General features: G+C 43.7%; 1 protein-coding gene across 1 annotated transcript; it reads left to right on the forward strand.

Annotated features, from left to right (window-relative positions):
• Positions 1–18,542: 18,542 nt before the first annotated feature.
• Positions 18,543–19,259, forward strand: LOC123165870 (uncharacterized). The gene has a single exon (XM_044583612.1). It carries the CDS (start codon positions 18,608–18,610, stop codon positions 18,974–18,976), a length of 369 nt encoding a protein of 122 aa, XP_044439547.1. The 5' UTR covers positions 18,543–18,607; the 3' UTR covers positions 18,977–19,259.
• The last annotated feature ends 4,872 nt before the right edge of the window (positions 19,260–24,131 follow it).

A 24,131-nucleotide genomic window follows, 5' to 3' on the forward strand; every position in this document is an offset into this window, starting at 1 on the left:
TAGGAAAAAAATGCATGGTTGGAAATACTAGCAATGTTCATGTCCGTTGCAACGAATCATAATTAGAATAATACTTATTCACAAACTTGGTACAAAACACTCTAATTTTGATATACATATGTCACTAGAGATATATTATGTTTCAATTAGAATATATTCCTTGGGCTGTTTTGGTGAGGTCAGGGAGGGATGTGGTTGGTTTTAAGATACTAATTATGGGTTTTTCTGCAAATTGGTAGACAAGTGGGATGTTGGTGAGAAAAGGCAACAACTTACCTCACAATCGTTAGATGTAGATCTAATGGTCAGAAACGACGGATGGCAGACACACCAGCATCACCAACTTAGTCTTGTGTAGGAGTACTAGCAAGATCCGTGCATTGCACGGAACATCAAGATGCATTTTTTTATAAAACACTTGTTGTGATTGACCCTTGCGGGAGTAATCCCATGTGTAAAAACTAATGATATCTCGAGAAATATGAGATAAGGTGAAGAGGAGTGGGGTGTGGTGGTGGTTGGTGGTCGGACTGAGCGGAGGCATGGGGATTGACGACGCCGGCAGCGGTCACTAGGCCAGTTTGTTCCAGAGGCTTCCTTTCTTAATTGCTCAACAATGAGGTTTGTTGGAGATAAGGATGAACGAGGGAAGGCCTTGTCTGCAAATGTGGAGAGGGGTGCGGGTATCTTTTAGTTTAATTTCCATCCGTCAGATATAGATCGGACGGTCTATATTGCAAGATGGCACACGTACCATCATCACCAACTCGGTTTTTTATAAGAGAAGAAATATAAGTATGGAGATACAAACGTATTATCGATACTTGCTTCCGTAAACTAGCATCTACATTCTATTCAATGCCTCGGCATGTGGGGCCTTAGCACAATGACTTCTCGACTGTGTAAAACAAAGATTTTCCCGTCGCCGACAAGGAGGGGGTGACGGCGGCGCGCTTTTTGGCTTGCTCTAGTCCTAGTAGTCATACTAGGTGGTCTAAGCACGTGTAGATTTATTCTTTTTCACGTCTCGTGTTCGCCGTACTGCCACGACTGTTGATGAATAGACGGTAAGTTATTCACGGGGAAACCCTTGTTGAGCGTGTTTGCGAGAGAGAGAGAGAGAGAGAGACAGTGTGCGTGTGTGATATGTTAGAGACTGAGGCAATGATAACAGATTCTTTGTGTCTATGTGTGTGGAGGATAGAGAGAGACATGTACATGGGGCTTTGTGTTGTGTAACGTGGAGACACATATACATAATTAGAGAGTGAGTGTGTGAGATACACATGCGGACATGAGGAGAGATGAGGATCCAGATAAATGGGTGTTTGTGCGTGTCTGTGTGTGTTTGTGCACGCGTTTGTGTGTGAGAGGGAGAGAGTGTATGTGGAGTAGAGAGACCACTGATGATGTAAACCTAGTATAAGGGAAGGGGGAATGGTGTGACATGTGTAGTAGCGAGATAGCACGGGTGCGGGCGGGGGGAGCAGACTATTTGGAAGAGACATCGAGTGTGTGTGTGGGAGAGGGGTGTGAGAGCGAGGGAAAGAGAGAGCTAGCGACAGAGAGAGAGAGAGAGAGAGAGAGAGAGGAAGAGAGGGGGCGAGAGGGGTCGTTTGTGTCCATAAATGGCGTATAGATAGGGAGACAATGTTGATGTTGTCCGAAATTGGCCTATGAACGGAGACGCAAGGGAAGCGAGTCATCGTGTGTGTGATAGGGACTTCATGAGAGATCTAGAATAGATGGTGTAGAGAACAATGTGCGAAATCGAGAACGATTATACATTAGGGAGCTATGCAAAGAGTCACGACATATATGTATACAGGGAAGGAGCTGGGGCGGGTCCGCATGTGGGAGAGATAGAAAGAGGAGAGTGGTGCACAAGGAGACAAAGTGTGCTTGTTTGCAGTGGGGGTGGTGTGTGAGGTGAGTGCGCGAGAACCACATGACTAGGGAGATAGACGTTTGGGGGCGACGTTTTGTGTGTATGGGAAATATACACTCTACATAGTGCGTGTGCTTGGGTAAGAGAGATAGCGGGAGACCTAGAGAGTGAGGGAAGAGATGTGTGCATGCCCGAGAGACAAAGTGATAGAGACCTATGTTGGGGTCCGGACTTTACAAGAGAGAGGGGTGTTAATGTGCTCGTGTGTTGGTGTTTGGGGGAGAGAACGACTTCTCTATGTGTGTGTGTGTGTGTGGTGGTGGGGGGGGTTGACTTCAGATAAAGAGTGAGGTGTCTATATTTGAGGGACTTTAGCGTAATTGAGATATTGTGCACTCATGGTTGATCAATTTGTTTCACAGTTTGTACTATGAGATAACGATACTTTTGAACATGCGTGATATACCTTGATGTACCAGAATTACAAACCTAAGATTGGAATTTTGGAATTCGACTCCATCATTAGCTTTTGTAATTCATTTAAACGGAGGTACATTTTTTAAGCCGGGATTTCGTGATTTCAAATTCATATATCAAACCTAGAGATATACACATACGGGCATGTTCAAACTTTATAATCATCCACTTTATTCATACACATACACATTTTTGCTTTTGTCATCATATTTAGGATAAACACATTTGGAATTTCATTTGAATTGGACCGTATGATGGTATTTGCTTGTAGTAGCTCAATGATCCATATTTGAATTGAATGGACAATCTAAGTTTCGAGTTGGAGACATTGATTTTCAAAACTTGCACATTTTTTTGCGTGCAAAACAAACAAATTGTCGGCCATGATATCATAGTCGGCCGTACGAGAGCAGAATACTTATAATTTTAGGCGCCAAAAGCTTTCAAACTTCCCGCTCACATCGAAATATCACGCGCCCGAAAGTTTAGCCCTGCGATATTCCTGTTTTACCCCTGCCACATGAACGGAAAAGGGCTGCTTTGGTAACTCCATTGTTTTCCCCTCTTTGCCCCCAACATTCTTCCCCAGAGCCCCTCCCCTTCCCCTCCCCGACCCCCCAACCACGGCAAGCCGCCGAATCTAGTCCTCCGCCGCAGCGGTGGACCTCACACCCCGCCGGATCTACCTTCCGCACCTTGGAACCCCCAACTGCCAACTCACCACTTCACCGGAGCCGCTTCAGCGACTGGCTTGTCCACCGCTCCAGATCTCCTTGACCGCCATCATGGTCCACCGCACCGGATCTGCTTAACCGGCGCCCTCGTCCACCACAGCGTAGGCCCTTCACTGACTCCCTCGTCCGCCCCTTCGCTGGCCCTTCATACAAGCCCTCGTCCGCCGCAACAGATCCGCCTCACCGAAAGCACTGTACAACGCGCCCGCCGAAGCCTTCGTCCACTGCACCGGACCCGCTCCACGGACGCCATATTCAACTCCACCGGCCCTGCTTTACCGACGCCGCAGCCTCATCAGGTTATTTCGATTTGTACTCCTTCGGTTTTTCTCTTTATCGTGCAACTGTTCACTTACCACAGATGAGCTTTCTTGTATGTCGACAGGCGCCGCAACCGTAGCACCGGAGCCGCTTCAGCGACGGCGACAGCCGGCCCAAACTCAACCGCAACACGAGCACCATCGACGATCCTTAGCTATCAAGTATGACAACGATACCCATACGCCGCCGAGAATCAGGTACTATTATCCAACGGCCGGCGCCTACGTTCACTTTCCTAGCATAAGCACCGCACCTTTGAATTTCTTCAGGGCATCATTCAGTTTTTCATGAGACGCGTTATTCTGCTTGCACCTGTAGGGCCATACTTCTGGCAGTGAACATGTTACATGTGCTAAATTACATACCAGTGCACATATAGTTAATATGCTTTAGTTTTGTTCTGATGCCACCTGTTGGTTCCATCAGACTGCTTAATGTTCTCTATGCTTAATTACACATCAGCAAACTAGCATGTGGTTCCGCTGCTTTTTGTTCGTTTTACCCTACATTTTCTGATGCTAGCTATTACATCACTGCTCCGAGCCTCTGTTCATTACTTGTTTGTGTGTTCTTGATCTTCCCAAGTTGCATGACTAATTTGATGCTTCTATTAATTATGGAGCTGCCAACCCCATCAAGCAAAATATTTGTTCTTTTGGGGCTGGCACCTCGAACAAGCATAAAAATAGAGGGAAGCAGATATATTGTCGTGTATGCACACACCCTTCTTTCATTAGTTTAGATGAACCATTGATGATCAATTCGGACCAGTGCATGCGATTAAAATTAATTTTACCTAAATAGATGGTGCAGAATAAACTACAACAACTAGATTTGCAACCACGGGATGCTGACGATATCTTCAAAGAACATTGCAACAGCAGCTAGGCTTCACAGCAACATATGGTAAGCCAGTGTGTTTTAGTACATGTGAAATGTAATGCGAGTGGGCTGCTTTCTTGGCTTGTGCCCTCAACGTGTAATCCTACCGAATTACAAATAGTTCAGTTGTCTGCTTTGCTGTATTGCTTGATTCGAATGCTTATTTGTTGTTACGCTATACCTGAGTTGGCCAATATGTCAGCAGTGCCTGCTGTACTATCGTAAAGAAATGCATGCCTATTTCATTTGAGTCCTTAACTTTTCCTCTCAACTTCATCACAAGACTGTCTTCGTAGTTTATATGAGGCCACACTGTTAAGTGCTTTCTCAGATTATTTCAACTGCTTAGATGCCTTGGCAACTTAAATATAGCGGTTGTACACTCCCTTTCAACTAGGGATGTCAACTGGGTCCCGTTTAATCCCGATTAAAGTCCACTAGTGGTATGATAGTTCAAAAGAGTTTTTGTTTTTTGAGGAAAATGAACTAGGGAGGTAGCAAAAACTAACTAGATGGGACTGGCGGATGTCGTTTATTTGCCACTTACATCCCTAGTTTCATCTTACCATTTTAATTTCTTTTCGGCTGATGCTGCTTCGAACCATTTAAATATAGTTTGCCATGCTCGGCAATAATTCGTCCGTCGTTTACCATGTAAGCTTACTGCCTGGATCATACGATAACTATCTCTTACTGATGTCCAGCAGAAACCTTTCAGGATGCCGTTCACACTAGGACACAATGTACAACCCCAGAATCTATTTGTGGAAGCAGTGCGCCATCCATGTTACCAGATGGTAGCAGTTCAGAGGCAACACCGCCGGAGAGCAGTCTGAGCACAGATATTATAGTGCTTGAGGCTCTACTAGAGGCAGAAAGAGATGGTGTGGCTGCCATGAATGAGGTAATCTTTATCTTGAGGCTGGAAATTACGGAATTAGCGGCACGCATTATGCAAGCAACCCAAGAATTGGAGGAAGTAAGAATGTTGCATTTGAAGACGGAGGAGGTCCTGCTGTTTCTGCTATCTGAAGCCCAAGGTAATCCCGGTTCTTCTTTAGATACCAGTTGAAATTGTCATTAGATTATTGTACTTGCATGTTGTGTCATGTCTCTGAATGGATTATGTTGCAAGACCCCCTATGTTGTCCATGTGTTGTAATGATCCGAATTTTTTAGGCGAGGTAATCCTCAGTACTTGTATGATTGACATAAGGTGAACTGTTTTTCGTGTGAGCATATTGTATTGGATGAAATAACTGTTTGACTCAGAGTGTATCCAACCTACTGAATTCGAAGATCACGGCATTTCTAAATCATAATCATATATAAAGGTGGAATAAATCTTTGTTGTGGTTTTGAAGAAATAAATAACAAAACGTATAATTATCTGTGGATATTCGTAATCGAATACAAATTGGATTTGAATTTAGTTTGCCAGGTCCCAGGGCAAACGTGAATGCTAATTCTCCCAAGTTTTGAACGAAGCGGCTAAACACCCACTATAATTTGTGGGCTGCCCGAAGCAAGTGTTTGCGAGATGGAAATTACTGTCTACCCCTGACACTTGACATCCTTATCGACCGGATTTACACTGCTGTCGATAGGGGTAGACTAGTAACTTCAATCAGACGTGACACGACGGCCTCTGAGCCCATTCAGACACGGTGGGCGCCAAACGTGGGCGGCAAAACACATTTGATTCAAGCTCGTCCGAAAGACATGTGTCTCTTCCTCCATTTCCCCATTCATACACGGTGGGCGGCAAAACAAACTCTCCTCGTCCGAAATCGATGTAGGCTAATATTTTAAATAGGGGCAGATGTGTAACTTCCATCAGACGTGACACAACCGCCCTACCTGTCAGCCCCGTTCATACACCGTGGGCGCCAACCGTGGGCGGCAAAACACCCTCTCCTCGCCCGAAATAGTTACCGGCAAATATTTGGGAGATGCGAGATTACCGTCCTATCCCCAACCGACGCGATGTCCGAAATTTTAAACGGGGGATAAGTTCGTAACTTTCCCCCATTTCAGAGAAGCGCGTCCCAAAGTTTGAGATCCCCCCTCCCCTCCATTTCCCCATTCATACACCGTCGGCGGCACGACAACCTCCGCACTGCGGCCAGCCTCCTCCGTCCGCCACCCCATCCTCCACCTTGCCGGAGCCGCTACCCCTACCCCGTCGTCCACTGCAAGAGATGGACGTCTCTCATCCACGGCGCTGGACCAGGATCCTTTCATCGCCTCCTCTCGCTTCATCGGCGCCGTCGTCCACCTTGCCGTTGCCGCTCCTACGACCGCCTCGTCCACGGCAACAGGATATATCCCCCGACCCGGCCGTCTGCCGTCTAAAGTCTTCTTCCCCGCCGCCGACAGCCATCGCACCCGCAGCACCCTCAACGTATCAGCATAGGCCTACACGGCGTCGCAAGAGAGGTGGTACTCTTCCATATGTGCTTAAGTTATTGATCTCACCCGGAAAATAGATCGTAATTTGTTTACTGTACTTTTCTTGTCCGTACCAAATCGTAGTGGCTAGTTGAAAGCAAACATTGGTTGCGAAGTAGCTTTGTCCGGTTTGCACCTTCAGATCCGCCATGGCACGGGCACTATACTCGTAAAGCTTATGGTTTCCCCCCTTTATATTCACTACCATCATCGTAGGTGCTTCGTGTCGTGCTAGCACTGCTCCTCAAGACCTCAACCCAAAGCTTACGTGTTGAAATACGAATCTGATATGATGCTCATATCACTAAAACAGAGAACGTTTAATTGGTCACCTAATGTTCCTATATTCGTTTCGAAAAGCATGTGCGCCACCCACTGGTCCAGCTAGTTCCACTTTCCTGATTTTTCTCTTGATGCTTAGGGTTTTCCCCTTTTATCTACTCTACTATGATCTGCGTAGGTGCTTTCTGTCGTACTAGCATTACTCCACCCTTCAAGCTAAACAACACAACACTCAGAATTCGAAAGCTTAGTTGTTCAAATATGATTGTGATATGATACTGATATTAGTTAACCGACACATTTAATTGGTTAGCTAAAGGTCCCACTTGAGTTTCCAAATGCATGTCGCGACATATAGAGAGACAGCATAATTGCATTTCTTTGTCACTTGTTGACCGTACTTTCTTGTCCATACCAAATCTTAGTTGTTATTTCAAAGCAAACATCGGTTGCTAACTACCCTTTGCGCGGTTTGCAGCTTCAGATCTGCCATCCCACTGCCACGGTCAACACTGTACTCATCATGCTTATGTTTTCCCCATTTTATGATGACCACAATCAGCCTACGTGGTTCGTGTCGTAATAGCACTGCTCCACCCATCGAGCTAAACAAGCTTAGTTGTACAAATTCATATCTGATATTATTGCTGATATTAGTAAAACTGAGAGATGTTTAATTGGTTAGCTAAATGTTCCTACTTTAGTTTCGAAATGCATGTGAGCCACATATGGAGAGACCGGAAAGAATAGTATTTCTCTGTGCGCTCTGGTTCATCATGGGTGGCCAACCGACATTGTATTGAAAGACTTGTAATATCTTCAATCTGCTTGCTCTTCTGCTCTTCTTTAAGATGATACTCTTCTCTTGCGGTCGACTGGTCAGGTCGAGTTGTTCTCCCTTAGTATATTTTGAATCTGTCAGGTCAGGTCGACTTGTTCTTCTTTACTATATGTTGAAGCTATCATCTGCGAAGTGTCATCACTTCTGGAGCTCTCATATTTTGAGTAGTAGGCCACATTATATTAATGCACACAACAAATTACAGCATGCATGGCATCTTTTAAAAGAATTGCAGAGATAGCACAAAGGGGTTTACAGGGAGGCAGTATTGGATTAGAATCACTTCTGCATTACAAAGAAAATCTCACTTGTTTTTATGTTTTCATGCATGTCAGATATTGAACATTATCAAAATGAATATGAGAATGGGCGCACGAGAGGAATATTGCGGAACGATCCACTGGCTAACAAACTTGGCATGGTGGAGGATGGCCTATCTTATTCACCCATCAAGGTGCTTGCTCTAACTTTGCAAAGTTGTATTGGTCGCACATATTTTGCATCTGACCTCTTGCATTACTTCTACTTTGTTACACCATCTGCTTAGTTTAAGCATCATATATGAGTATATGCCATACCTATCCATTTTCTGTACCTATTCCATGTGTCGTCACACTATGTTTTTCCAGTCAAATGTTGTTCTTTCGTAATAGATGTCCAAAAGGAAGAGGGTGAGTGCAGATCCTCAAGGAGTACAAACTAGGTATTTGGAAAAGGTAGTGATACCTGTTAAATCAGATAGATCAGCAGCCACAGAAAACACAGGCCCAACTGTACCACACTTTACCCCTACTCCAGTGGCCAAACCCCTATTAGAACTGCTGGGAGCCCAGCGTCAGGTACTGTCTATGATATCAATTCAAAATTTGAACTCCTAAATTTCTGCTTGTGCCTTACCTTCTCTCTTGTATGAAAACTAATTTCAGATGAATCTCCTTGCTCAAAGGATCATACGATCTCAAAACAATAATGGGCTCTGCATTGCTCTTGTCAGTACCTCTCTCCCTTTTGCCTTGTAACGCTGTACTTAATTAATTGCTATTTGATTATGTATCATCAGTCTGCACCTGAGCTTCATTATCCTCTGTTTCTTCCAATATTATTTGATCTATATTTACTCTTTGCAAAATGTAGAATAATGGCAACGCTTATAAAGAATTTTCTTTGGGGAATTTATTGAATTATCCTTCCATCAACATGGAGAAGGGCTTTGTCCAGCCCGTGTTAACATGTAATGTAAGTTCATCCTTCTCAAGCCTTCAAACTTTGTTCTAGTATAGATTTGGATAGGCATCATTTCCTCCACTGCTGTTTGCTTTGCTGTTTACATCTGATTGGATGTTTGCAACAACTACCAGTTTCAAATTGTAGTTGTAAAAACATGTTCCTTATGCAGAACAGATCCATTTATTTGCTTATATAATTGTGAAACCTGTTACGTGTCTCCTTGTTTCTCTTTCAGACTCGTATCTCTTACGCCAGGCAGAACTTTAGGGAAGATAGTGAGCCAAACCATCTTGAGGACAGCGAGATGACCCCAAGGTCCTGTCTTGATGAAGACAGTGAGTTGAAGCTACTCACCAGCAGGTGTGAGACAACCTCTGTGCAGTCGCTGCCTCAATCAGTTCGACTTCTTCAGTCTCAACTTAAAGCGGAAAGGCTTGCTTCAGCTCAGCTCCGACTTGAAGTCAAAGATGCAATGAAGATGTCAGAGGACTGCCGTGCGCACCATCATGCCTTAAATCTAGTGTTGATGCATCTATCGTTGACACAACTGAGGTCTACTCAGCTTCTTCAGCTGTTTGGGGGGCCCGACGTGGCCAGGCCTAGTGCCTTCTGAAGTGCTCTCAGTTTTGTATATTCTTTTGTCGGCGCGTTTATTTGCACTGGTGGCGAACTTTGATGCCCAGTGGATGTAATATGTGTGATAGCCGTGATAGCCTAGCGTAAGTTGCTTGCTTATTTATTTCCTTGTTGTCTTGTTTATTTGTTTGCTTGTAGTCATTGCAGTTCTTTTTCCGCGGTTTGCTAGTGGCTGCAATAACCTATTTTTTAAAACTAGGCCACAATAACCATGGGCTAATATTTACTGTAGTGACACTGGGCCTCCTACGGGCCGTAGAAACAGTGGGCCTTCTACGGCTAAAGGGCCTACGGCCGTAGAAACAGTGGGCCTTCTACGGGCCGTAGAAACAATGGGCCTTCTACGGGCCGTAGAAACAATGGGCCTTCTACGGGCCGTATCATCAATGGGCCTTATACGGGCAGTATGATCGATTGGCCAAACATGGGCCAATAACAGGCCGCATTATGGCCGTAAACGGGCTAGAGTTGGAATCGTCCGTTCATGGGCCGACCATAACGGGCCATCGTTAATAGGCCGTATTTGATGACGCTATGAAAACGGCCCAACGTATTAACGGACCACAAACGGGCCGACTGTAACCACGGGCTGAATTTGGCCCACAAGCAGAAAATGACAGTAACGGGCCGTAAGTAAACGAATGCTGGAAATGAGCCCAAGAATAAATGGGCTCTGAGAAGGCCGAAAGATAACATGGGCTGGAAACGGCCCAACGGAATAACGGGCCGTTAATGGGTATAAAGTGATACACTGTTCATTACGGGCCAGTTTCACCACGGGCCGTTAATGGGTGTAAAGTGATACACTGTTCATTACGGGCCAGTTTCACCACGGGCCGTTAATAGGCCAAGAGTTACATAGGGCCTCATATGGGCCGAAAGACGTCATGGGCCATACATGGGCCAGAAGTGAAAACGGGCTGGAATCATATTGGGTGGCCCAGATGACGCTACTGGGCCTAATTCGGATAGGGCGTAACGGGCCTTGGGTTAGCGGGCTGTAAATGGGCTATATGCGAACAGGCCGTTAACAGGCTTTACATGGGCCGGCCCGCCACCTTTTGACCAAGTCAAACGGGCCGGCCTTTTCACAGGAATGGGCCTCTGTTGGGCCGTGCCACGTGTCGACGTATCATAGGCGCCTTCTGTCCAATGAGTGGATGACATCTGTCCCAACGATGAGCCGACACGTGTTTCCTCCAGCCAATGATGATTTTACGCGTGGAAAATCCCCATTGGTCGGGGCTGTTAACGGGTTATCGGATCCAAAACCCGACTCGATAGCTTAACGGCGTTCCGTTACGGTGGATGCCACGTGTCGGTCACCCTTGACGAAAGCACTTCTGTGACGCGGGATTTATCATCATGGAAGTGGACACTTCCGTGATGATAATTTTGGTAATGTCATGGAACACTTCTACGACAGCACAGGTATGACTATCTTGATTATGTCATAAAATCGTCATGGATGTACATGCATAACAGAAAATTCGACCTACTGTGACAAACACGTATCATCACGGAAGTGTTTTTTTTTGTAGTGCCAACTCAACACTTCCACAACTCATTCAGTTCATCTTTAGCATCAGATGCTCTCTTGATTCAACCTACCTTATTGTCTTCCCCATCCCTATTTTAAAGCAAATGACGCGCAATTCCTCTCTACAGTTGCTTCTCTTCAGAGTTTTCAGTTAGTGATGCCATCTCAGAAGATGGTTCAGATTCCTCACAATCAAGATCATCAAGGAAGAGTCTGGGGAGAAATCGTAGAGGACAAATATAGTATTACAACACTAGACAAAACGAAATGTCGAAGAAGCCCCAGAACTGTAGCCAACAAACAAGAAGAAACAAAATAAAATAGTTAGTGGCAGTAAGAAAATGTTTCGCAGATCATACCATGGAATCCATTCTGCTTCTTCTTCAATATCAGTAGTGAGTTTTATCCTAGATTCAACAAGCTCTCTACATCGCTCGGCCTCATTAGCAGAATCAACCATTTTTGTCAACTCTACTATTGCAAGTTCTATGCCAAAGCCCCTCGTCTTTCTGTTCAGTTATATCTCACTGGGGTTGGAATAGCCTCGCCTCGGGCTCACACACATCAACTCGGCCTCCTTTATAATGCCCTTGATTGATAAGATAACAATTTAGTAATGGGTGTGCACAAGTTGAATAAAAAATCCGTTATTTTGTATACATACCAGCAGAGCAACATTAGTCACAAGACCAGACATAAATCCTAGCCCCTCTTTGTCCATCAAACTTAAGGCAAGGTGTCGTATCTTTGTGCTTTGCTTGTGGTGGTGTTCTAGGGGGTCATGTACACGAGAACCAAGCCTCAGCCTCTCAATCAACAACTGGGTCTCCTTGGTGATACACTTTGGTCCAAGCAATTTTTGCAAAAGAAATCAGGGGGAAAGGGGGAACACACATTTACTTAGTCCTTTCGTAAACTATGGATATACGGCATGTATAATCCAATTTCATCTGGCTTGTTCATATTTTTTTATTTTGAGAATATTTGACTTGTTAATTCGAGTCGGACACTTACTGTGGCGAAAATGTTGTAATTTTCAGCTCCAAGTCTCATGTTAAACCAAAGTCCCAGGTAGCTCCCTTGGACATTGTTACCGAGGACAATCTCATCTTGGGGGACTTGGACCCGCCGGTCCACCCACTCAAACATCTGCTGTTGTTCATTCTTTAAACACTTCGAAGTAAGAGAAACATGGTTTAATTTGCCATTTTTTTAAAATTAAGAACTCCAAATGATAAAATACCACTCCCTCTGTTCCATAATTTTTGTTGTGGTCATGAAGTAAACCCAGGACAAGAATTATGAAACAGAGGGAGTACGTGGTGCAAATTGGATGAAAAGGATCTTCTAGAAAAAATGGTTGAAAAGCCACATGTAAGTAAATGCATTTCGGCTTGTGTTTGGTTTGGTATAGCCGGACGATGGAATTAATTACCAGCTTGTAGCCTTTCAAACCAGCATCAAGATTACGATTGATCATGTAAAATTCCTCGAGGTATCTCTGATACAGGGACGGCACTCAGGAAAACTTCGGGAAGTAGGCGATCGTATCCCCATGACTTCGTGAAAAACTTTTTTTTTTCAAATATACACGAGTGTGCATATCATATACTCCCTCCGTTCCAAATTAGTTGACTTGGATTTATCTAGATACGGATATATCTAACACTAAAACATGTCTAGATATATCCGTATCTAGACAAATCCAAGTCAACTAATTTGGAACGGAGGGAGTATTAGAGAAGAAAGGAAAAAAAGCCTCCACCACAACATTACATGAACATGCTGCATGTTACATGCAAGCATGTTGTCCACCCTACATGAATAGTAAAGCTACTCCTCACGCAAAGCCCACACACTTACACCACAAAAGAAAGGTTCAGCCTCTCCCCTAAGGAGGCCAGCCTTCTCCCACACTCTACTCTCTCTGAAATTATCTTGGACGTAACTTGAGTTATTGATGGCGAAGCCCCATAAAACACAATAGAGTTTCTGTAGTTCCACAATTCCCACATTACCAAGAGCGGTATGGTGTGTACGCCCTTCTTCGTCATAGTGCAAAGACTTCCCTTGCTGCTAAGCTAGTGGCAAAGCTCATCCTCCACCATTGCACCCAGTTCATCTACCCTAGGTCTCCGCGGACTCCAGATCACACCGTTTTTGCGAAGGCACATGTTAACAAAATGTGATTGATTGTTTCCTCCTGATGGTCGGAGAATGGACAAGCATCTTGATGTGGCAGACCTCTCCTTGAAGTCGATCAGATGTCCAGCACCTGTTGCGCAGCGCGATCCATGCGAATAAGTGGCATTGCGTAGGCGCTTGACATTGCCAAGTAAGCTCAGCTGTAGGCACCACTTCACGCCCACCAAATCTTGAAGCATATGTCGATCTTACTGTGAAATCCCCGTTTTCTTCCCATGATCAGCTCACCGTGTCCTCCATGCCCGTGCCCAACTCCTAGATAGCGACTCTACTCCAAAGCTGAAAGAACTCCTGCATCTCCTCATTGTCCAGATTAGGTCCAACATCTCGAGCCCAACTTCCATCCAGCACTGCCGCTCGTACCATTGCTAAACTTCTTGTCCATGTGGGGATTCTTGCATAGATCTTCAGAGCAATTTCCTGTATGTGCAACCCATGTACCCGACGGTCCTCCCAGAAAAGAGTCACCCTTCCATCCTTCACCTTAGCCCTTGTAGCAGCTCGGAAAGTTTCCAATGATTCCTGGCACATTAATCATGAACTACGACCCAGCGGGATCCGCATGCATTCAATGTTTTTTTCTTGGCCATGATGGCCTTGAACTTACCCATGAAAACGATCACCGCACTAAATAAAGTCTATAGAGGATTCCCGTGGTGCAAACGTACCGAGGCAAGGGGAGGAAATTATGTCATGGCTTGGGAGGAAATGTGCACTCCTAAATGGGCTAGTGGTCTCGAAATTCCAAACCTGAGATGGATGAATATCGCCATGTAAAGTAGATGGCCATAATGGGCCGACCCAGCGGGATCCGCGTGCATTCAACGTTTTTTTTTCTTGTATTTGCCTTTTTATTTAGCTTTTATTTCGTAAAAATCTAGTTATATCTGTAGTAAAAATCAATTTACATGCAAAATTGAGAAATGTAAAACACGCATTTGAAAAAAGGTAAACCCGCATAGGGAAAATGTTTATCACATATATGAAAAATGTATATAACAAAATAAAATGTGTATGAAACAATTTGATCATGTATTTAAAATATGTTAATCAAGCATTTAAAAAAATATTGAACAAGTGTTTGAAAAATGTAAATCAAGCATTTGGAAAATGTTAAATATGGATATAAAAAAATGTTGACCATGTATTAAAAAATGGTGAAAAGAATTTGATCATGTATATAAATATGTTAATCATGCGTTTGAAAAAATGTTGAACAAGTATTTGGAAAAGGTTAATCAATTGAAAAATGTTAAACACGTATAGAAAAAATGTTGACCGTGTACTAAAAAATGATGGAAAATTTTGATCTTGTATATAAAAATTTAACCAAGCATTTAAAAAAATGTTGAATAAGTATTTGAAATATTTTAATCTACCATTTGAAAATTGTTAGAAAATGTTGACCATGTATTAAAACTGTTATTCAAGAATTTGAAAAAATTGTTGAAAATGTTATACCAAAATTTTGACCACAAATTCAAAAAATGTTAAACATGTATTAGAAAAATGTTCTTGACATATGCAAAAAAAATGAGAATGAAAACCAAAAAAACAAAGAAAAACAAAAAAACAATTAGTGAGTACCAAAGAAAATAGAAAAAATAAAACTAAAACTCAGATAAAACCTAATAAAAAACCAGGAAATAAAGAAATAAAAACCAAAGAAAAACAAAAAAAATAAAAACAGAGGAAAAAAATAACGTAAGCAAACAGAACGTAGCGAGCGACGGGTGCTCCGATTCGGCGCTTCAGTCGCCGGGGAAGCTCCCTAGCGCCCACGTGCCAAGGTTGCTGGGCCGGCCCAGGACCCCCTCCCCCCCAAATGTTGTTACGAGGATTTAAAATCGTACCGTTGCGTTCATGTACACGTTAGGCTAACCACTAGAGCTACCTAACCACCCAGCGAGGGTGGTCAGCAATCTCTTATTCCAAACCACTAGAGCTACCTGCTACTATTGACCGAGAGTACCGTGAAATACTTGAGAACAAACTGTGGCCACGCTGTAACAAGCTTCGGGAGTTCACATATTACAAAAAAGGTTCACGAACTTTCAAAAAATTCAAGAATTTGTTTTAAAAGGAAAAAGTTCAATGTATTCAAATAGTTTCATGAAAAAAGGTTAAAAAAATCACTAATTTGCGAAAAAAATGTAAATTTGGAACAAAGATTTTAAATTTCACAGAATTTCAAAAAGGTTCAGGAAAATTGAAAAAATCATCAATTAGAAAAAAAATCAAGTCTTTGGAAAAGTTTATGAATATTTGGAAAAAATTACGAATTTGGAAAATCTCACAAAATACAAAAGAGTTGAAATAATGAAATAAGTTCACTAATTTGAGAAAACAGTTCACGAATTTTAAAAAGTTTATGCATTCGAAAAGTTCACATGTTTTTAAAAAATCATGAAATTGTAAAAAGTTCACTAATATTGAAAAAAAAGTTCATCGATTTAGAAGAAAACTTCGTCAATTTGAAAAAAGTTCATCAATTTTACCAAAAAGGTAGTCAATTTTGAAAAAAAGGTCACCTGCTTTGGAAAAAAGGTTCATCGATTTTGAAGAAAGTTCATTTAATTTTGCAAAAGTAAAAGAATAAAAAAACAAAATCATTGAAAAAAGTACCAACGAAAACGAAAAAAGGAAAAAAAATGAGAAGTTGAATATGAGCTCATCTCTTGAGGCTGCTGGAGCGGTTGTCGCAGGCTCGCAGCATAAGAATGATCAGGAGCTCACCGATTTGAAACACTATGCGCTTAGTTTTTTGGATGTTAAAAACAAGGAAAAAATTGTAATTTTAACCCGGAACAAAAAAGAGGGAAAAAAGGGGGGATATGGGCGGGGCGAGCATGGCGGAGATGTGTGCGCCGGTTTACAAAACGTGTTGTAACGGGCGCGTGAAGTCAGCGAACCAAGCGAAGCCCGAAATCACTAATCAAGGGGTACTCGTTGCAAAGAACACTCCACTTTTCATGGTCGCGACAAGTGGCGCACATGCAGCGCGCCACTTGTCGCAACCCGGGAGTTTTTCCTTTTTTCGTAGATCCGTTTATTCAAAACGTTTTATCTCTTAAACCGTGCGTTCAAATCTCGAATTGTTTTCACCATTGGATTCCTCGCGTCGAGATCTTCAAAACTAGATCCCATGTTGATAGGTTTTGACGAACTTTTTTTCACGAAAAAATCGGGCGAAAAAACCGAACCGGGAGCACGGTTTTTTTCCCTTTCCGAAAGAGGCACGCCCGTGCCTCTCGCGAAATCACAAGCGTGCCTCTCGTGGAAGCAAAACCGTGACTCTCGTGGAAGGAAAAAAACAAAAAACGCATTTTTTCCGTTTCCGAGAGCCACGGCCGTGACTCTCGCGAAAGCACAACCGTGACTCTTGCGAGAGAAAAAAAAACAGAAAACGCGTATTTTTTTCCCTTTTCGAGAGGCACGGCCGTGACTTTCGCGTAAGCACAACCGTGCCTCTCGCGGAAACAAAACCATGACTCTCACGAAAGAAAAAAAAATAAAAAACGCGTTTTGTTTTTCCCTTTCCGAGAGGCACGGCCGTGACTCTCGCGAAAGCACAACCGTGCCTCTCGCGGAAGCAAAACCGTGACTCTCGCAAAAGAAAAAAAACAGAAAACGCGTTTTTTTTCGTTTCCGAAAGGCACGGCCGTGACTCTCGATAAAGCACAACCGTGCCTCTTGCGGAAGAAAAACCGTGACTTTCGCGAAAGGGAAAAAAGAAAACACGTTTTTCCGCGCAAATTTTTTTTATCGAAAAGCTAAGAAAGACCGGGGAAAACCAAAACGTCGAAAAAACCCGGAAAAAAACTGTTTAAAAAGCCGAAAACGCGTGTGAAAAAAAAAAACAAAATCCAAAGGGAGCATCCAGAGCGCGACACGTGGCGAATGGCTGAGAGCACGCCAAGTGACGCTGATCGGAGCGCTCGTTAACTAGTTGCTCCCAGCGAAGCCAGCGAACGAACGCTTCTAAAATGGGCCGGCCTAATACTGTACCGAACAGGAAAAGCGTCAGCGAGAGCTCCTGTCTGACGCTCGTTAGCGTCAAGCAGAGGAGCTTTCGCTGAAGGTAGATGCAGATGGGCCGGCCCATTTAGAGGTGAGGTAGAGCGCGTTAAAAGATCGCCTAAAAACAGAACGCGTTAGCGAGGGATCGAACCTGCGACAACCCGCGCGCGAAGTCTAGAACTAACCAATCGAGTTGATATATTTTAGTGGTTTTCAGGCAGCGCAACATCTTAAAGTACCAGACAACGTTTGAAAATTTCCGAAGAATTCATGAAAAAATATCGAGAACAAAAAATAAAAAATTATGAACAAAATTTGACAAACGTTAAACCCTTTTTAAAACCATGAACAATTTTTGAAATTCAAACAAACTTTTCAAACATGAACATTATTGAACAGTTGAACAAAAATTTCAAAATTCCCAAAAGATGAACAATTTTTTAAATATACATTGAACATTTTGTATTATACGCTGAACAATTTTCAATACATACTGAACAATTTTGTGATATACGCCGAACAAAATTTAAAACATACATTGAACATTTCTGCAATATACGCTGAACAAATTTTGAATTATGAACAAAATTTAAAAACAGTGATTTTTTTCCTCAAATCATGAAGAAAATGCAGAATTTCAAACTTTTTTAAAAACGAAAAAGGAAAAATAAAAAGAGAAGGAAAAAAGAAAAAGAAACAGAAACAGAATAAAAAACAGAAACAAAAAAGAATAAAAGAAACAGGAAAAATACAAAACCGGCAAAAAGAAAAAAACCGGTTTAGGGAACCTTCTAGCATGTTCCCAAAACCGGTCTGCCTGGGCGAAGTGGGCCGGCCCGTCGCGCGCAGGAGCTCCAGCGCTTCAGCGAAGCCGCCTCTCCTGGACGCACGCGCGCGTCAGATAGGATCCACCGCTTAATGCGACATATAGCTCTTGCGCAGCTGTTCGGTCTCTTCTTTTGGATCACAGGTGGTACGGGCCACAATCCGCGGCCCACTGGACTTCTACCATACAAAACACAACCATTTCTTGCCCTCTCCGCCACCGTCGCGCGACGATCCATCCACCGAAAGCCCACACGAAAGAAGGAGCACGCGCGAGGATGGCGGGCACAACCACCACCACCGGCGGCGGCGGGGGAGCGGCTCAGGGGGGCCGCCGGGCGCTGGGGCTGCTGGCGAGCGCGGCGAAGCGGAAGGACGGGTTCGTGCAGCTGCTGCTGATGTCGGGCATCCTCATGATGAGCCTGCGGTCCCTGAGCCAGAAGCACCGCGTCCGCGACCTCGCCAACGACGCCGCCGAGCTCAGCCTCGAGCAGGAGCACATCTCCCACCGCATGCGCGAGCTCCAGGACGAGCTCGACCGCGAGGCCGGCGCCGACCCCTCGGGCGCGTTCGCCTCCCACCTCCGCCGCATCTTCGCCGCTCACCCTCCCACCCCCGCCGCCGCCCCCGCCACCGACGACCACTAGCTCCCTCGTCTCCGTCCAGATCGTGGCGGCGCGCCTTGCTCGTCGACGGCTTCGTCCCTGTTTACTCTTTGAGATATCGGTTCTTGGCTTGTGTAGATGCCTCTGAACCATGACCGTGCACGCCATGTGTTTGTGGAAATGCCGGAGAGGGGCTGCCGGATTGTATCGAACCGGAAACCACATTTTGTTACCTACTACTCACAGCGCGCCACATTGTGCTGCACTTGGTTGGACCAATTTTGCATTTCCTCTATATATTCAATAATTTTCTGAGTTGCTTGTTGATGCGCTCTATGTGCTTGAAGAATTGGATACCACAGCCGGCTATGGTGATGCTGCAAACAAGAGTAGAATCACGTAGGCGTCCAGTTGCATTCAAATTTCGTGGACTGCATTTGAGTGCCATACGTGTACCTGGAGTTATATGGACTGATGGTGACTGATCCTGCTTGATTCAAGGTCACCACAAGAGTGTCAGTCTTAACTGGGCATTAGTTGCTCACCCCAAGTGTCACACAGATGATGTCTAATGTCTGAATCAAGAAAAGTTTTGAGAGTCGTGGCTCGTTCGTGTCACCGGCATGCCGAGTGAGGTTACCACCACTTAACCGCCGCTCGTTGCTCCCCAAACCTCAAATCCCCCGCTCCCGTGGCCGACCGCGATGCAAACATCGAGTGCATTTTCGGCGTAACCGTCTTGCAGTGCTGTGCCGTGGTTTGAGCAACTGGGCATTGCTTGGTCAATTCGCATTCGCCAGTCGAGCTTTTGAAAACCATCAGTTCTGAATCACTAGTTATCTGACCTTCTCCGTTTGGGATTTGGCTTTGGGTGTTATCAGGTGAGGAGTCTACAGAAGGTGTTTGCGAGAGAGGGGAAGACGCGGAAGGAGCTGCTGCTGGAGCTGAAGCAGAAAGTCTCCTCTGAGATACCGCAGAAGCTGCATGATTCGGAGCAAGCAGCAACACCACCGAACAGCATGGTAGCATCCCCTTGCTCTGTTGACAACTTCGAATACTGATGCTAAGCTGGAATTGTCATCAGGTGCACTTGGAATGTTTGAGTGTTGCACTCTCATAGCCAGTATTAACACTGGGATTTTGTACCCCTCTGCGACATGTAGTCATTGGTTTGCATTGTTTTTGTGGATGGCGTGCTCGTGCATCTGGCCTAATCTGCCATTTGAATTACCAGGCGCTTTGTTGGCCGGGGCATGGGTCATCTCATGGTTCCAAAGTAGTTTGAAGTGTGCGTTCGACACATCTGAGAAGTAGCACAATTTTCGGGTTGAAGAAATAACATAATTTGGCTTCTTCATTTTCCTTTTCCATTTCTAGCATTTGCATCTGTTCTACTCCCTTTACTAACTTCATATATAAGCAGCAGATTTTGACACAGCATTTGGATTTCTATCAGTGTAGCTTCTTTTTCATCTATAGAGACTTCTTACTATGCTCTATAAATTAACCCTTGTTGAGAAAATGATGACAGGATGGTGCCATGAGCTGTCAACAATTCAGAAAAGTTAAGCGTTTTTTGATGTTGCTTCATACTGTCAACTGCTGCTGTCATTTCATTTTCTTGCAAAGTTTATATATATTATCACGTATATAGCATTTACCAATTTATTTAGTTTTGGAGATGACTGAAGACGATTTGGATTTCTTCTGGAATGATTTTTAAAAATGATGTAAGAAATATTTGAGTGACTGCTATTTGTACGTATTGATGTTGCAGAAGAAGGGATAGGATAAAGGTCCATCTGATTATGGTGGTGCTGCTATTTGATGGGGCTTAAGACATCATAAAGAAAGTGCTGCTGGTTGCTGTGAAGCTTGCATAGACCAGGCCAAGAGGGCCAGGCTGGAGCACTAAAATGCAATATACTCCCTCCGTTCCTAAATATAAGTCTTTGTAGAGATTTCACTATGAACCACATACGGATGTATATAGATGCATTTTAAGTGTAGATTCGTCCATTATGCTCCGTATGTAGTCCACCTAGTGAAATCTCTACAAAGACTTATATTTAGGAACGGAGGGAGTATGTGTTTATTATCCATCAAAGTATGGATGCCACTCATCTGATAAATATGAGCTTAAGCATCAAGAGTGCTGGTTGAAACGGTATTACCCAGTCGATGTCTCTGTATATATTTAACCATTGGAACTCTAGTTTTGTTCTTGTGCATCTCTGGTGATGTTTGTTCAGAAAATGGTACTGAGGCATTTCCTTGAAAGCACTTCAGCCTGATTTGTTTTGCATAATTGGTTCAAATTTCTGAGGCTTTTTTTTTCCTTTTCAACATTTAGAAATAGGAGAAAAACTTCTACTCCTCGTTGAAGGCTATCCATATGAGATCGTATCATAAAGCATGGCACCTGCCTGTAACTCGGTTGTCAAGTGGAAAGAGTGGACAGTGCATGTTCAGCAGCAGGTGATAAGGCGCGCTTGTTCTATGAAATGGTCAATACGATCACTTTATCTTACATGTCATTGGGGCTAGAACCTAGAATTCTAGAAGATTTAACTGTCTGCACAGTATTGCAACATGTAGAAGCTTTTATGCTTTAGCATATTACTTTGCTACCTTTAACTTGCAGAGACTTCGATACTTGCAGAGACTACCGGGAAATACAGCACTGATAGTTTGATAGCTTTCTCAAGAAAAGTTTTGAGAGTCGTTGCTCGTTCGTGTCACCGTCATGCCGAGTGAGGTTACCACCACTTAACCGCCACTCGTTGCACCCCAAACCTCAAATCCCCCGCTCCCGTGGCCGATCGCAATGCAAACATCGAGAGCATTTTCGGCATAACCGTCTTGCAGTGCTGTGCCATGGTTTGAGCAACTGGGCACTGCTTGGTCAATTCGCATTCTCCAGTCGAGCTTTTGAAAACCATCAATTCTGAATCAGTAGTTATCTGACCTTCTCCGTTTGGGATTTGGCCTTGGGTGTTATCAGGTGAGGAATCTACAGAAGGTGTTTGCGAGAGAGGGGAAGACGCGGAGGGAGCTGCTGCTGGAGCTGAAGCAGAAAGTCTCCTCTGAGATACCGCAGAAGCTGCATGATTTCGGAGCAAACAGCAACACCACCGAACCGCAAGGTAGAATCGCCTTGCTCTGTTGACAACTTGGAATACTGATGCCAAGTTGGAATTGTCATCAGGTGCACTTTGGAAAGTTGGAGTATTAACATTGGCATTTTGTACCCCTCTGCGATATGGAGTCATTGGTTTGCATTGTTTTTGTGGATGGTGTGCTTGTGCATCTGGCCTAATCTGCCATTTGAATTATCTGGCACAATTTTCGGGTTGAATAAATAACACAATTCGGCTTCTTCATTTTTTTTCCTTTTCCCTTTGTAGCATTTCCTTCTCCATGGATGTCTGTTCTATTCTCTTTACTAATTTCACATATAAGCAGCAGATTTTTTTGACTCGGCATTTGAACTTGGAGCAATGCAGCTTCCTTTTCATGTAGGGACTTCTTAGACTACACCCTGTGAATTAATCCTTGTTGACATTTTGCATCTCTGGTGATATTTTTTCAGAAAATGGTACTGAGTAATCTTTGCTTGAAAGTACCTCAGTCTGATTTGTTTTGCATAATTGGTTCGAATTTCAGAGCATTTTTTCTTTTCAACATTTAGAAATAGGAGAAAAACATTTAGTCCTGGTTGAAACATGTATCATAAAGCATGGATCCTGCTTGTCACTTGGTTGTCAAGTGGAAAGAGTGGAGAGTGCAAGTTCAACAGCAGGTGATAAGGCGCTTTGTTCTATACAGTCACCTTATCATACAGTCACCTTATCATACAAGTCATTGGGTCTAGAACCGAGAAAAAATCTACTCCCTCTGATCCATATTAATTGACTCTGGTTTAGTACAATTGTACTAAACCAGCGTCAATTAATATGGATCGGAGGGAGTAGAAGATCTAACTGTCTTCACAGCATTGCAACATGTAGAAGCTTTTATTCTGTGAAGGCAGTATAGAAGTGCCTACTGTTGATGGTATAATTTGGCTACTTAGTATATGATGAGCCAAATTAAATCAATGATTTATCAAGCTGATCGGTTAATAAATTGTTAAAGTATTCTCACAGGAATTTTCATGGAAGGTGAAGATACAAGTTCTATGAAGAATCATATGCTATACTGGACCATGGGCGTGATGCATGCAAGTGATATATATCTACGCGTATATGAAGAAGTGTGCTTAGTCCTGATGGCCATTATCCAGTTTGATTTGCGACGTTGCCGGAATATTTAAATATTTTCTTTGTGGGCTCAAGGTATTTATACATATGCTTAGCCACTATATTTAGTATGATGGCGACGTGGCCGGAATACTTTATTCATATATACAAGAGTGCATGTACGTCGATATGGCCTAGATTTGCTACGTACTTAGATTGGCAAGTATATTTTTTTGTAGACGTATGCTATATGGTAACCGAATCAAGAAAGGCTAGTCCTGATCGGTTTTAGCTTCAGAGTTGTAATCTTATACGCAAAGTCCAGCGTGCCATATATATGTAAGGCCGTGGCCGATTGAAAAAAGAAATCAATCGATCTATCAATACAAACACTACTTTTTTACATATGTTTTATCTGTCGTTCTTTTCCTGCTGAGCCCTAGCGGCCCTAGTGTTTGGTTCAACTTTGCCGTTTTGCGCTGAAAAGTGGTCGTCTCTCCTCTACGAAAGCGAGGGGATCTTTGTTGCTTTGCTCGGAAAGCAATCGTTCGTCGTCACGAAAGTACGACGGTTATCTTGGTGTTGCACGGCGATTTCGCGTGCCAACACAATTGGCGACTCCGCTGGGGACGAGAAGAGAAGAGCTACACGATGAGTACCGAGTCCAAGAACGGGAGCGACATCGACCCGGAGAACGTCATCGCCGTCACACTCGACGATCTGTCGGAAGATGTTCGGCGCGATCTTGAAGAGGAGCTTGAGAAAGAAAAGGTTGAAAGGTTGAAGCTGAAGTTGGCTGGATAACGCGAAGACGAGGAACGGCGTCGTCAAAAAGGTAGTTCCGAGCCCTTCCAATGCTCAGGTAAAAAACTCAACTGAAGAAATTGCTCATCTAATTGATGTGTCCGTAGCTAGTAAATATGGTTCTGATATGGAAAATACGACACGTACAATTA

This window comes from Triticum aestivum, chromosome 7D, assembly GCF_018294505.1.
Source record: "Triticum aestivum cultivar Chinese Spring chromosome 7D, IWGSC CS RefSeq v2.1, whole genome shotgun sequence".
NCBI lineage: Eukaryota > Viridiplantae > Streptophyta > Magnoliopsida > Poales > Poaceae > Triticum > Triticum aestivum.

Coding starts and splice junctions, on each gene's coding strand:
- LOC123165870 (XM_044583612.1), top strand. CDS start 18,608: ATGGCGGGCACAACCACCACCACCGGCGGCGGCGGGGGAGCGGCTCAG.